We start from the raw sequence: 11,697 nt of genomic DNA on the forward strand, positions 1-11,697 counted from the left end.
TGTCAATCAAGATATGGGCAAGAACAGGCTTAATGATTAATCAGATGGGAGTGTGGATGTAGAATATGTATCCATGTAGTAATACTGCTTGCAAACCAATGATGATAAGATGATGTTAGGGGGTAGGACTAGATAAGTCTAACTTCTTCCTACTCCGTTCAAGCATGTACTAGGTATGAGCAAATTGAAAATATTTTTGTGGACATGTCTGGAATTATGTGTGATTACATACTGACTGTTGTTACATGTTTGAAAGAATAAATAAATCAAATCAAATCAAATCAAATAACACAATTTAAAGTAAGGACTTACCCTGAGCCTGAAGCTGGGCTGTCGTACTGAGAGAGCGCGCACCTAAGACACACAGGAAAACATTCCTTATCATTCTTAACCTTAATTACTTCACCAAACTTTAGTTGGCACAAACATCCCAAATGCTTAACAGTATACATTATAAAAATCACATAAATAGTAGCCTGAATCTACACATTTCTATATTTTTGATTAGATTAACATCTAGTGTCACGACTGAAAACTATTGCATAAACAAATTTTGGAATCTGTTAAAGAAACTGTTAACAAATAACTTACCAAACCGCACCCCCCAGGATGGCCCAACAGAACAGCTCCGCATCACGTTTAGCAACATGGAAGCCATTATGTTCTACGGTGAACAAAACTGTACTGGTTACTGCAAAGCCAAAGTAACACTTTACAAGTCATATTTAAATTGGACTGCAAAACTATCAGCTATTGAAATAAATACGGTGCATAGCACAATAAAAGTAGGCTAAATATCAGAAACTGCATTCACAGAAATGCTGACTCAACAGTTGGATCAACTTGTCACAAAAAGTTATAAAAATAATAACATGAATTAAAACTGGTCATTATCACCTTCATTTAGATGATAATTAATGCAGGAGTGCTGTGTTAGACTGCATAAGTCTTAGCTAGCAGTACCTAATAAACTGGCAACTGAGTGTATATATTCCAGTATTGTAATCTGTCTGAATTCACAATTACATTTTAATTTTATCCAGGAAGCTGCATATTCCACGGGGACTATACTGTATTAGCATTATTGTTAAGTGATGGTGCAGCCTGGACAGTGGTAGAACCACGACAGATCCTCATTTGTAGGCAAAGGTCAGTTGTCACCTGTGACTGTTTGAGTCACAGTAGATGTAATAACCCGTTAGTCCAGTGTCCCATGGCTTATTTGGATGTTTATAATGTTATGAGTATATATGTTAAATTATACAAGTGGGGTTATTTGAATACAGTTTGAATGGCATCCCGAACATATGCTTTGAAGGCCGATAAATTTACATATTAAATATAAATTGGGCTTTGAATTTAATACTGATATAAACTAATTATGAAGGAAAGGTCTGCCGGGTTAGTCTATGTTTAATTTTGTTAGATATCGCTGACGATCCAAACCCCCCTACCCTGGTTCTGACCTTTCACCTAGATTCTTGTCCTGCAGAATGACACGGACACTCATACATAATCGCGGGACTCAAACAGGATCACAACTGTCTATAAATCGTTCAAGTATTTGACTACTTAAAGCAACGTTTACACCAAATTAAAAACACATTACTGAAACCATATAACTAAATAGCACAGCCGTGACGCTGGAAGATACATACATGCTAGTAAAACTTGCTAGCTACACGTTAGCCGACCTGAACGCTTCCATCAGTTTGTGCCTGAGATGGAAAAAACGTAGTGCACCGCTTGTACCATATATTTCCTACTTCTAAATGTATAATCACTAGTTATAAGTTCTTCCACTTACCAATAACTAAGATGAACCTTACCTGTAGTTGTGTCGTCTTTGCCAACACTACGTCCCTGTCAAATGACCGGGCAGGCTCAACAGCGCTAATGAACTACAACAACCCCAAGGACCCATCAATGTGTTAGCTGACTAAAAAAATGCCTGCATAAAAAACACAGGAGACAGAATAGCTCCACATATGGCTGTTTTAGGTATCGTTTAATAATGAGACCTACGTCGAGTGAAACATGTATTTCCTCAAAAAAATATCAATTTGGTTACGTTAATGTTTTTGATAAAAACAAGGGTAAACAGTGTGCTAAACATTCAATTATGTGAAAACATTGACAGGAATGTGTATTGTTACACCAGCATCTAACTGCTGCACAGTGCTACTAGAGGTCAGACTAAAGCTTCTGCCTTGAAGTGGATTGTTTCCTTCAAACAATAAGTTGTTATTATTAATCTCCAGCTTTGGTGCCATCTAGCAGAATGCATAACCTGACTGAAGAGCGGCCTCTAGCAGTTGTCAGTTCAGTATCTGCTTTTTGGATTTTAGCTATTTTTAAAAAAAAAACATTCACATTTCATTTAGTCACAATTCAGCTGGTGACAGGCTGGTTTATGGCCAACAGTTGACAGTATGCTCAGTTGTCCTTGAGCAAGTTCAGTGATCAAGTGTATTTGTGGTGTTTATGCTAGCATTCTCCAAGGATTAACAGGGTTAAATGAGCAGAAATTAGCATAATACAGCACTGGTAGCCTTCTGACAGTCTCATCTTTTCTGAACACACATCAGCTGTGAGCTCAAGGATGATGTGGCAGTTGTAAGACTCAGTGATTCAATAGTTAAGGTTTGTGTTTATGGAAGAAAGTACAAGACAATAGACACATGTCAGGGAGAGATTATGTTTGTGATAGTCCTGACTATCTGTGCCTGTCTCAGTCTCTCCTTGACAGATATGGCACGATTAATCAGGGTGTGTTCTTTTGTGCACATGCAGGTGAATGCAGCGTCAGTGCAGATGCACGCTGAGCTGATGGAGGAGATCTGGTCAAACTGAGCTTTGTAAAGAGCTGTCTTCATCTCCAGAAAGCCTGGTTGCTTCTTTGCTGGGATAGATATCAAGTAGGTTTATTAGGGCTTGAACATTTCTTGCATATGTGGTCACTTCTACACTTGTATGTATTTTGAAACTGAGTGAAAAGGTTTTGTTTGCGTTTTTACACTCACACTTCTTAACTGCAAACAAATCAGGGTTTGTCAAGAAAGTCACACAACGCACTCAAGTCATTATATCACTGAACTGATGTGTAATTAAACAGTATGATCTCAGTATGATCCAGTCCTGTAAGAGAAGTGAGGGTGGTCAGAAGATGCTGGAGAACAGTGAAAAATCTTTCACCCCTGTTGTAGCTGCCATCCATGACTCCTGCCTGTGCAGAGGCCTCAAGGTACAACAGTGTGTGCGTATGTCAGGACAAGCCAGATTAAGTGTGTTTATGTGGACTAAGAGTTGACCACTAAGTAATGATTTTGTGTCTTCTCTGAAGTTTGTGATAGCCTGTCAGAACCAAACTACTACAAAGAGCAAACAAACAATCCTAGGGACACCCGAGGTCATGCTGGAACTGCTGCCTGGAGCGGGCAGCACTTAGAGATTACCTTAAATGGTATACATGCACACCCTCATATTAATCAGTTAATTAGTTAATGGCTTGAAAGCTCTGCTGCAGTCTTGTGCTACTCAGCTACACTGGAGTATACAAAGGTCAAGAGCCCCACTTGGGGGAATATCACAATGCCTGCAATGGCAGCCTGTTTTTGCTGCATGTGTTTGTGTGTGTAGGCAGGTCTCCCTGGAGCATGTGATATGATACTGACAGGGAGAAACATCAGGGCTACTAAAACAAAGAAGAAGGGTCTAGTGCATCAAGCTTGTGGACCCTCTGGGTCTGGTCTACGTGTGGCATTTCTTCATTGCTATATGTAAGAAAGTGCACTGTTCTACTGTTGTAATCTTCTGTGATTTGCTCCTCTGGATGAGAGCAGGAGGAAATTACTTGGGACTGATTGGGACTCTAGAGAAGGAAACAAAGTAAGAGCTATAGACAGGGTGATATTTAGTTAACAAGAATCCAAACATATTGTATGCTGTATTGGTTCAATGACAGCAGTGAGACACCTGAACACTGTGTTTTGTGTGTCAGGAGCTGTGCTTGTAGGTGTTTATATTTGTACCTTCAGTAAGATGTATTAACTTATACTGAAAGTTCATCAACTGCCGGCTGCTGGTTGTCTTTTGTAATTTATCCGTCATGAATCCTGTACATGGCTAAATGGCCATCACGCTGCCCATTTTTCTGATAACTAACAGACCTGGGATGCTGTCGTTTTTAGGTTTTTTTTCCAATGCAGTAACGGTGTATCTGGCCTTATCTGTGATAAGCCTCACAATCTGCTGTTTGTGTGTTGTTATGACTTCAGCTCCCAACAACCACAGCAAAGAAGAGGATAATTTGATTTTCAGACATCATTAAATTTCTATTTATTTTGTATTTTTTATTTTTCTTCATTGCTCTTCTTACAGTGGCCTTGCAGTTACACAATCAGAGAGTTCATTAATATTATGTGGGTGCAGTAGAGCAAGGAGGACGTGTGTGTGTGTGTGTGTATGTGTGGTGGTGGGGTCTGAGATGTCCTGAAGAACAGTTCAGTTTTGGCATCAGCCTGTCAGATCTTGGGAATATTGTGGATATTTAAAGTGGAAGATTTCAGACATCATGAGACAGCAGGTTGTATAGCAACAAGAGACCCACAAGAACAAATAAACAATTTTACTTTAACATTTAGAACAACACAACTGCATGTTCACAGTTATCTGGCTGACTTGGATGATCTTGCTTCCTTTACTCTGTAAAGAGGCTACAGTCCATGGTTATATAACATCACTACCTGAATGGAGGTATGGTTTATATCCCTAATTAAGAAGGACATGTACTGTATGTAGAATTCACAGAGCACAAGTAGCTGGAGGAAAACATCAGCCTTTGTTTGCTGACATCTGGATTCATTCAGAAGCAACAATTTTTAGTCCTGGAAAACACCTGGTTGTTTTGTTGCTCTCTAACTGGAGAGACTGGAGGTTTTGTCTGTGTATGTTCAGCCACAACAGATCAATAATAATTCACAAGATTATAATTGATCACTTCTCATTTTGTAACAGTTTTCTCTGGGAAGGATCTGGAGGTAATTATGCAGCAAAGGAAATTTTAAAAAGTAGGGCTACGACTAAATATAATTTTCATTATTGATTTATCTGCTAAAGAAAATAGTGAAAAATGTCTATCAGTTTAGAAAGTGAACTTTAAAAGGGAAACGTTCATATTAAATGATTCCTCTATCATTCAGTAACTTGACAATTATAGTACAACAGTTGTTTTAATATTTAATGCAACACTTTATAATGATATCATCTGTTATGGGACTGTGGATCTTACAGCAAACTTTCCTATGCTGTATGTTAATACTGCATCTATTTCTTTCAAGTCATCAGTGTGCTTTTCTGTCTTGTAAATAACAAATGAGAACTCTGTGTTGGAGGCAGTCAGCAATTCTATCATAACATGGCAACACATCTTTGTTTGTGGCTACAGAGAGAAGGGCATCTCGTGTTACCCTAAAAGGGAATGTTAATAAAAATGTCACTGCCCCAAAGCTGAAAATGTCCTTGATACAGAATATTGTATATTCAGTAATGTTTCAATGAATCATTGAGCAGAAGCTCATTAATTACTTTATTGGATGCCAAAATTTCTGGTTTTCAGACTTTCCTTTTTTTAAATTTGACCTGGAACAACTAGCGCTTTCTAATCTCCCAAGAGAACCTTTCACTTTGTTACCTGTACCAATTACATGCCACTGAAACTCAGAGAGACAACTGTTCAGTATTACAGCTGTGTTGTTACATTCAAGAATAGAGGCTGTGGAACACTTAATGCTTCTTGCATGTACAGTATATTGAAAAAACTCACTTCCCTACTGTGGTGTACACTGTGCACTTTATAAAAACTGCAATAATTCTGTTTATCTGTCAAAATATTTTTTATAACCTAAAATGGAGGCATGTTTACCCATCATGTCAGATTTTATGTAGGACCACAGCATTAAGGCCACACAAATGGATGTAGTGCTAAAACCTTTGCTGTCTCATAGCATTACGATCTATGGTGGTTGATTATCTGCTCTAAAGACAAAATGAAATGGGGGGGCTTTCATCACGTGGCTCTCTGGTATAGCTATTTGTTAGTAAACTAGTCCCAGTCTGTGATTCAGACGGGAAATGTGCAGTCAGTCTGTCAGACTCTTGGCATGCAATCCAGTCATGTGTCAGTACAACTGTTTGGCCACAGGGTGGCGTGGTTTCCATCTGCAAAGTCTCGATATCAGTCGGTGGGGCTCAGCAGCCAGTTGTTCAAAATGGCAGAAGGCACATTAAGGAAGGCTCAGAGGCCAAGAGGCACAGCATCAGGACAGTGTGTGTGTGTGTGTGTGTTAGATTTTCGGCCTCCAGCCCTGAATGAACTGTGTGATCTTGGTGACGTGGAGTCGGCTCAGGTGGAAGTCATGTGACAGGATGTCCTCAGTCAGCTGGACCAGGAGGCTACCGTCAATTCGCTCCCTCTGGAACACAGCCACCACTGCCTCTGATAGGCCAATGAACCGTAGGCATGCTGACACTTCCTCTAATGACAGTGCAGACAGGTCAGCAGGAGGCCGCCAGGTTGGGTCAGGAGGCGTGGACAACCCCTCAGTGATCCCTGCGGACATCCCACCGCCCTCTGCACCTCTGGAGGAATCTGTTGTAGGATTGGCAGTGGGCTCAGGCGATGGGCAGGGGGACTGGCGGTTGAAGGGGTTCAAGGCCCCAAAGGGGGCAAATCGACTCTGTGGCGGCGGAGGCCTGAGGCGCAGTCCGGGGGAGGTGAAGGAATCCACCCATGGCTCTGCCCAGGTGGCCTGTGCTGGCTGAGGATTGGCTGTGTTGTCTGCAGGGGTGGCAGGGACTGGCTCAGAACTGGCAGGGGTAGGAGCAGGGCAGTCCCCCCAAGAGCACGGGTAACAGTAGAGGGAAGCATCTGGAGAAGGTGAGCAGCTGGGACAGAGCAGGAGAAAGTGGCATTAGTTTCCACAATGAATCAGCATAAATCCCATGAGAAAGACAGAAATACACAATTTTAGAGGTGTAGTTTACAGGCAAGTTTATTCTCTAACAAGGCGTTTTCCAGTTAGTGTTTATTAATGATCTGCAGATCAAAAGACATTTAGATGTTTGGGTTAAAACTGTGGTAAACATGGTTGAAAAGTTTTATTTTTCAGTATTAATAATAAACCATTATTTGAATAGTATTTAAGTGATTATATTTCTGTGTCAAGCTGATTTTAACCACATGTTGAAACATGGTAATTAAAATACTGTTAATGCATTGATAATATGTCTGCTTTAAAATGCACGTAGGATGAGATATGGTGGCATCCTTTGATTAGGAAGCACTGGCTACTTAAGATCAGTTTGAGCTGGGAGAACGTCAAAATCTTCCTGTTGTGCTGTAAAGCACATTCAAAATAAAACTGTCGATAATTGTTTATTGATAACCCAAAGGCTCATATGTTGCATATTTGATTAACAACCAAACCTTTGTACTGTACCTGTCCTGAAGTCCAGAGGAGTAGAAGGAGAGGTTGGGTCTCGGGGAAGTGGAGGTTTTGGGAAAGCGAGGTGGGATAGGCGGGCTGGGGGCCGGACTGGAGATGGAGCCTCCTTTAGAGCAGCGAGGGGGGACTGGAGGGGCGATCAAATAGCGACACTCCTCTCTCACCTACATACAACACAGAGAAAAATTAGAGCTACGGCAGCAAAAGTTCTCTCCTAAAGCTTAACTTCTCAGGAGGCTTTACAGCCGTGTGTGTGCGCGCTGGCTTGTCTCAGTGTTTTCCTAGGTAAATGTCAAACTTTGGTGACCTTTACACCTCAAACAAACTCCCTCACAGGCAGTAGCAAGCTCTTCACACACACACACACACACACACACACACTTGTACTTCTGTCTTTGTGAAGACACTCATTGAAATAATGCATTCCCTAACCCTAATACTTAACCATCAGAACTAAATACCTAACACCTATCCCTTATCCTAAAACTAATTATAACTTGAACCCTAAAACCAAGTCTTAAGTCTAATGTGAGGATTGGCCACTTTCCAAAAATGTCCTCACTCTGTAGCAAAAAGAAAAAACAAAACTCTTTTTGGTCCTTACTATGCAGTAAGTACAAGAACGCAAACACACACATTCAGAGAGTGTCTTGGCAGGCTAAATATCGGGTAACGAAGACCGTTGTGTGTGACAGGGTCTAATCCAGCTACATAGGCTACACCTACAGCCTCTCTGCACTACTGCTACTGTAGCTGCCACCACTCTGAAAAAGTTAATTAAACAAAGCAAGTGTGATAATTATGAGTTTAGGAAGCTAGTGGAATATAGGATGTGACATTTGATTGATTATATAAAAAAACAGATGCATTTGAAATAAAAATTGGGGTCTAAACTCCATTAGTTCCATAATAACAGGCACTGTACCACCTGAAGAAATGTGGGACAAACAGGCAGTAACTGGTAAAACACACTGGAACTGAGATGTAAGTGCTACTGAGGCGTGATTCCATTCAGTCCACAATGAAAGCGAGATGTGAGCAGAGCATTCTGTGTGTTTCAAGACAAAAAGTCTTTACCAGACCAACCAACAAGACAAGTGGGCTGGAAAAAATAGTTTTCATGATCATCAGGAAGAAATGACATTTTCATGCAGCCTACGGATTTTGATTTGATTGATTTCCCCCAGCTCGTTACAGAGAGAGAAAGTGAAAGTGAAACTCAAGCACCCTGAACAGTCATACAGATTCCAGTAGAAACAGAAAACACTGGGATTTGTGTGATTTAAACAGTTGACTGTGGAGATTACAAACGCAGCAGAGGGAAAAAAAATAGACATGAAGCGTAAAAAACCACAAGGGCTCTAAGAGATATGCGTCTCACAGATTCAGTGTGGATTGATACATTTGATATGGCAACATGAGATGGGCATGAGGCACATTTTACCAGTAACAGCAACAGTCAACTTGGCTGAGCAGGCAAAAATCAAAGCGCCACCCTCGAACACTCCAAAAGAGAGGACCTAGCCTGTTTGACTGACAAGTGATTTTTGGATAGTGTAATACAAAGCAAATACAATAAACCAAATTTCTTGATTTGCACTTTTACAGTAACAATAAAAATAATGTGATAGCTTTAGTTTTCTTTGCTAGTCATCAGAAATGATAGACATTTGCTTTGTTGCCATTTTTAAAATCAATAATAATCTGATCATCATTCCTGAGACCACAGGTGTCATTAGTGTAATATTGTGGCTCTTTACCATCTATTGAATTTTTGTAGGCCAGCGTATACAACTACCAAGTATCTGTATCCTCAGTTATGACGTATATTTTCATGTGCTGTGAGCATATGGGCTGTGAGTTTATGGCAGCCTTTCCAGGAAATCTGTGTGGTCAGTGAGGTTTAAAAGCTGTATTCTATGAATAATTCAGGCCAGGCATCCTGACTTTTAACAACCGGATGCTGCCTGAGATAGATGACAGACAGAGGGATGAAATGAAGAGCAGGGGGTGAAGACTGAAACTCACAGCATCAGATTTTGGAGGTACAGGGGGCGGGGTAGACACTCTTGTCACCACGGTACCAAGAGAGCCATCCACTGAGGAAGACGAATGGAAGGAGATGAGGTTTGGCTCTTTTCCCAAGCCCTCTGCATTCTGATTGGTCCAGAGTTCCTCGTAAGGGATTTCCTCACTGGTCCTCATTTCAGCGTCAGTCCACTCAGGAGTCACGTACTCCCTCTCCTCACCTGGTCCCTCCCCCAGCCTGTCACCAATAGAGTCCCTGCAGCGCTGTGATAAGCTGTGTGAAACCCCACCTCCATACCCGCACATTGAGAGGCGTTGCAGTGCCGGTGCTAAAGAGTCCTGACCCGACACACACATGCGGGAGTGCTGCGGGCTCACACACTCCTCCGTCATACACTCTAGCTCTGGCCGGGTTTCTCTAACAGCACGAGAATAGGCATCTGGGTCAAATGCATGGCGCAGCAGAAGGTTCTCCAGAGCCGCTGTGTGGACGGAGGCCTCAGCCACATTAAACCGTGGCATGCAACGCAGCAGCAGGAAATGGGAAGGGGAGACCTCCTGTCGGCGGAGTACCAGGCAGAGCACCACCGTCTTGCTGACGATGTTGAGCAGTTTGTAGCGGTGGCCCTCTCGCACCGCATGACGGTCGTAGGGGTTTCGAGGTGGTCGTGAAGGTACGGACACATTGACAGGGAGGCGAACCCTCTCAATTATGCTGCGTACCGTGTGCTCCCCTCCCAGCATGCCTTGCTCCAGGGGGGAACGTGTGCAAAAGCGTCCACGACAGCCAAAAGGCAGGCTGATGCTCTGATTGGTGCGATGGTTCATACAGACAAGGCAGGGAGTTTTACCTGAGGAGGCAGTCACAGAAAGATGAATTAGCAGGGGGTCACAGAGTACCAGGATGTAGAACACCAAGATATAACAAAATACTGTTAAGCTGAATTTATAGCTGTGCATTTAGGGGTTTGGGCATACCTACAGAGGTGCACACTGCTGTAGGTGTCATGCTCCTAAAAAAGGTGTAACTACAGTGGAGCAAATAAGTAATTGATACACTGCCGATTTTTCAAGTTTTCCCACTTACAGAGAATGGACAGATCTGTAATTTTCATCGTAGGTACACCTCAACTGTGAGAGATGGAATCTACGAAAAAATTCCAGAAAATCACTGTTAGATTTTTAAATAATTTATTTCCATTTTATTGCATGAAATAAGCAATTTTAAAATAAAGTGCAAACAATTCCAGTGTACTACAAGTTCTGCCGAATGAGTAATGCCACTATCACTGCAACTCAGATGTTTGAGAAACATCAGAAGGACAACTCAAAGGGTTGCATGAACGCTCTGAATAGTCAGATTATTCCTACAGATACGTCGACTGTAACGAGAAGCGTCAGATCCTTACACAGCCAGCTGCAAGTGTCCAACCTACACTGACACAAATGTACTTGACAAGATGAAACGAGGAGTGGCACACGCTGACTGGTGACTGGGGATTAACTCTGTTTAGCTTGCAAAACAATTTATCATGGTTACCTTCTTAGTTGTGCAATTGCATTATCAGTTTCTACATGTTTTTATTTTACTTCATTTTGGGGGACTTTTGATGTCTAATCTCTGAGATAAGTCAGTGGTTCATTCTGGTTTTTTTTAGTCGCAGATGATAAACAACCCGCCACGTAATTTCTGTCACAGTATGATGACACTCTTTAGCAGAGTGCTTCATGTGTTTGCTATCTGAGAACAGAGAGAAACATACCCCTTGCATCAGTCATTATCCTGGGCGGGGCTTAGTTTATGTACTCCCTGAGTGAGTTCCTAAGAATTTTTGTAATGCTCATTGCCTATTTCCATATTCAAATACAGACCTAAATGATTGTACTTCACATGACAATTCATGCGTTGGTGCCCAAACTCTAAGACAACCATAGTTGCCATAAAATACACCTAAAATTGCATCATCTGTTCTTTGTAGATTGTACTGGCATTTGCCAAAATCCCATTGTACTGTATGTCTTATCCTTGGATATGTCTGTGAAGAAAAGGAACTGAATGTGTAAACAAAGTGAAATGATCCCAAATCACGAGTTACTGTATGAATACTTTAAATGTAGTGATGCTTTTGTCCAGCTTTGTGATTACGCTATTTACCCCCCCCCC

At 41.5% G+C, this 11,697-nt stretch overlaps 2 protein-coding genes across 4 annotated transcripts in view; both read right to left on the minus strand.

The window, feature by feature from the left end:
- Nucleotides 1–1,936, minus strand: part of hadhb (hydroxyacyl-CoA dehydrogenase trifunctional multienzyme complex subunit beta) — a 10,596-nt gene extending 8,660 nt beyond the window's left edge. Inside the window, exons 1-3 of one of the 3 annotated variants that reach the window (XR_002275246.1) lie at nucleotides 1,830–1,936; nucleotides 592–664; nucleotides 313–354 (exon numbers count right to left, since the gene is read on the minus strand). Coding sequence is in view for 2 of the 3 variants with exons in the window: in XM_020604066.1 (XP_020459722.1) it covers nucleotides 313–354; nucleotides 592–658 (109 nt within the window). In the remaining variant the exon portion in view is untranslated. Of the gene's footprint in view, nucleotides 1–312; nucleotides 355–591; nucleotides 692–1,829 lie in introns of all 3 variants that reach the window. The other 2 variants (XM_020604066.1, XM_020604067.1) reach the window with 2 other exon arrangements.
- Nucleotides 1,937–4,372: 2,436 nt separating this feature from the next.
- Nucleotides 4,373–11,697, minus strand: part of gareml (GRB2 associated, regulator of MAPK1-like) — a 15,007-nt gene continuing 7,682 nt past the window's right edge. Inside the window, exons 6-8 of the mRNA XM_020603866.1 lie at nucleotides 9,534–10,384; nucleotides 7,500–7,669; nucleotides 4,373–6,945 (exon numbers count right to left, since the gene is read on the minus strand). Coding sequence (XP_020459522.1) covers nucleotides 6,345–6,945; nucleotides 7,500–7,669; nucleotides 9,534–10,384 — 1,622 coding nt within the window. The 3' untranslated portion in view covers nucleotides 4,373–6,344. The remainder of the gene's footprint in view (nucleotides 6,946–7,499; nucleotides 7,670–9,533; nucleotides 10,385–11,697) is intronic.

This window comes from Monopterus albus, unplaced genomic scaffold (assembly GCF_001952655.1).
Source record: "Monopterus albus unplaced genomic scaffold, M_albus_1.0 scaffold63.1, whole genome shotgun sequence".
In the NCBI taxonomy this organism is placed as follows: Eukaryota; Metazoa; Chordata; class Actinopteri; order Synbranchiformes; family Synbranchidae; genus Monopterus; species Monopterus albus.